Source organism: Loa loa, assembly GCF_000183805.2.
Source record: "Loa loa unplaced genomic scaffold supercont3.1519, whole genome shotgun sequence".
Lineage (NCBI taxonomy): Eukaryota > Metazoa > Nematoda > Chromadorea > Rhabditida > Onchocercidae > Loa > Loa loa.
The window spans coordinates 1-1,936 of record NW_018109699.1 but is presented as its reverse complement, the minus strand read 5'-3'; the positions used below and the strand labels follow the sequence as shown (position 1 = coordinate 1,936).

The 1,936-nt window shown below is 29.4% G+C and overlaps 1 protein-coding gene across 1 annotated transcript; it reads right to left on the bottom strand.

Moving 5' to 3' along the window:
* LOAG_15100 (hypothetical protein) lies at positions 1 to 1,936 on the bottom strand (the record flags this gene model as incomplete). Its single annotated transcript, XM_020448895.1, has 6 exons — positions 1,867 to 1,936; positions 1,551 to 1,645; positions 1,006 to 1,139; positions 540 to 612; positions 185 to 292; positions 1 to 80 (listed from the first exon to the last, which is right to left on the bottom strand). Coding segments are annotated over exons 1-6 (510 nt in total), but the record flags the coding sequence as incomplete, so codon positions are not given.

The window sequence follows — 1,936 nt, the reverse complement described above, 5'->3', positions numbered from 1 at the left end:
GCAATCTTGCAATTTGGTACCTGACGTGCACCAGCAAGGCCACGTAACTGAAGCGACAATTCCACGACTTGTGACTACACCTAAAATAGAAAAATTAGAAATTTGATACTGAAGTAAAATTTCAAGTAATCTCATAACAAATAAAAAACGAGAAGTTGATTCCTTTTCGTATTCATATTCATACCAGTTGCACCAATTGGATGTCCTTTGGATATTAATCCACCAGAAGGATTGATAACCCATTTTCCACCATATGTATTGTCACCTTTATCAACAATGTCACTACCTTTACCTAAAAGAAATCAATCAAATTCGATCAGATTTTTCGAAATCAAAACAAAATTGTTAAGTGCCATTGATAATATTTTCCCTTTAATCAGTTTTTTTTTCCAAAATGTAAATTACATTTTTAAAAGACGACTGTAAGCCTTAATTTCATGCCAAATGATATCAAAATTTCAAGTGCAATTTTGAAAAATTCGATTGTCGGACTATATGAACAATTTTAAATTCTAGCTAGAAATCAAAAAATAACTTACCAACAGGACAAAGACCAAGTGCTTCGTAAGAAATCAGTTCATTTGGCGCGAAGCAATCATGTAACTCAATTACCTGTAATTGTCTCAAACAAAGCGAAATTCAGTGAGAAAGAAAAGTATAAAGAATCATAAGTGAATGCGTTTTAATGTATTGTAATTAAAGTTATAAATCATCCAAAGTCTTTTCTGTTTGAGTAAGGCACAATCATTGCATAGAATTATATATGTGCTCTTTGTTTAGCAATGTACCCGAAGAGACCCATACAAATGTGCGCTAATAAAGAGTGCTTGATCAGTATAAGCTAACAAAGGAGCTAATCCTTGTAATCGCAAAATCAATCCTTGAAAGATGTACATTAAAGCTCTAGAAATAGCGAACATTTTCTTATTGGAACTATTTTGAAATTCTCTCGTCCACAAAAAAAAAAGAAATGGAAAAGGGAGAACAATTTCTTAGACTTCATACCTGTACATCGCTTGGCGTTAATCCTGTCTTCTGATATAATCTATTTGATAATTTGCGTATCATATCAAAGCCAATCATTTTTATGGCCGAACGTTCAGCAAATACAGATGGTTCATCAGTGCCTAACTCAGCACCTATATTTTAAAAATATTCAATATGATTTTATAATTTTTTTAAAAAAGAAAATGTAACAAAAATATGCTTTGAAAATTTATTGCATAGAAATCAAACTTATAAGAAAAACGCATATTTCAAAGATCATCGGATCAAATTCAAATCTGTTTTATCTTACATACGATACTTTTCAATACTTTCTCTGTTCAATGCATTTTCATAGAAAGGATTAAAGTGAAATAGAAACTTTAATTGCATAAAAATTAAAACTTATAAAGGATTGGATTACAAAAATTGCTGCACTAGTAACTTCAATTTAAATTTACAGCAAATTTTACAATGTATTTGCATATCTGAAATCTTTTCCATCTAAAAAAGCACTCAAATTTATTTGCAAATTTTAATATTGAAACATTTCAAACTAATATTACCAATAATTTCAACAGCTTGTTTGGATAGATGGGGAAATTTCATTAAAAATTTTTCGCTACACAGAATTACTGCTGCTGCACCATCTGATGTTGGACTGGAAAAAAAAACGATTAAATTTAATGTTTTGTTTAAAAATTATTTCTTCTGAAAAAAACGAAACCTTTTCTTTTATCATTTTATCATTTCTCTTTTTTTTTTTGCAAAATGCAAAGTATAACAATATTATAAACATTACAAAATGGCACTACAATAACATAGCATTTTCTTTTTCACAATAATTATTACTTTTATTAATTCAATTATCGTTTAAGCTACCTGCATTCCAGAAGACCCATAAAATCGTGAATTACACGTGCATTCAGAATCTCGTTCAAGCTATATTCCT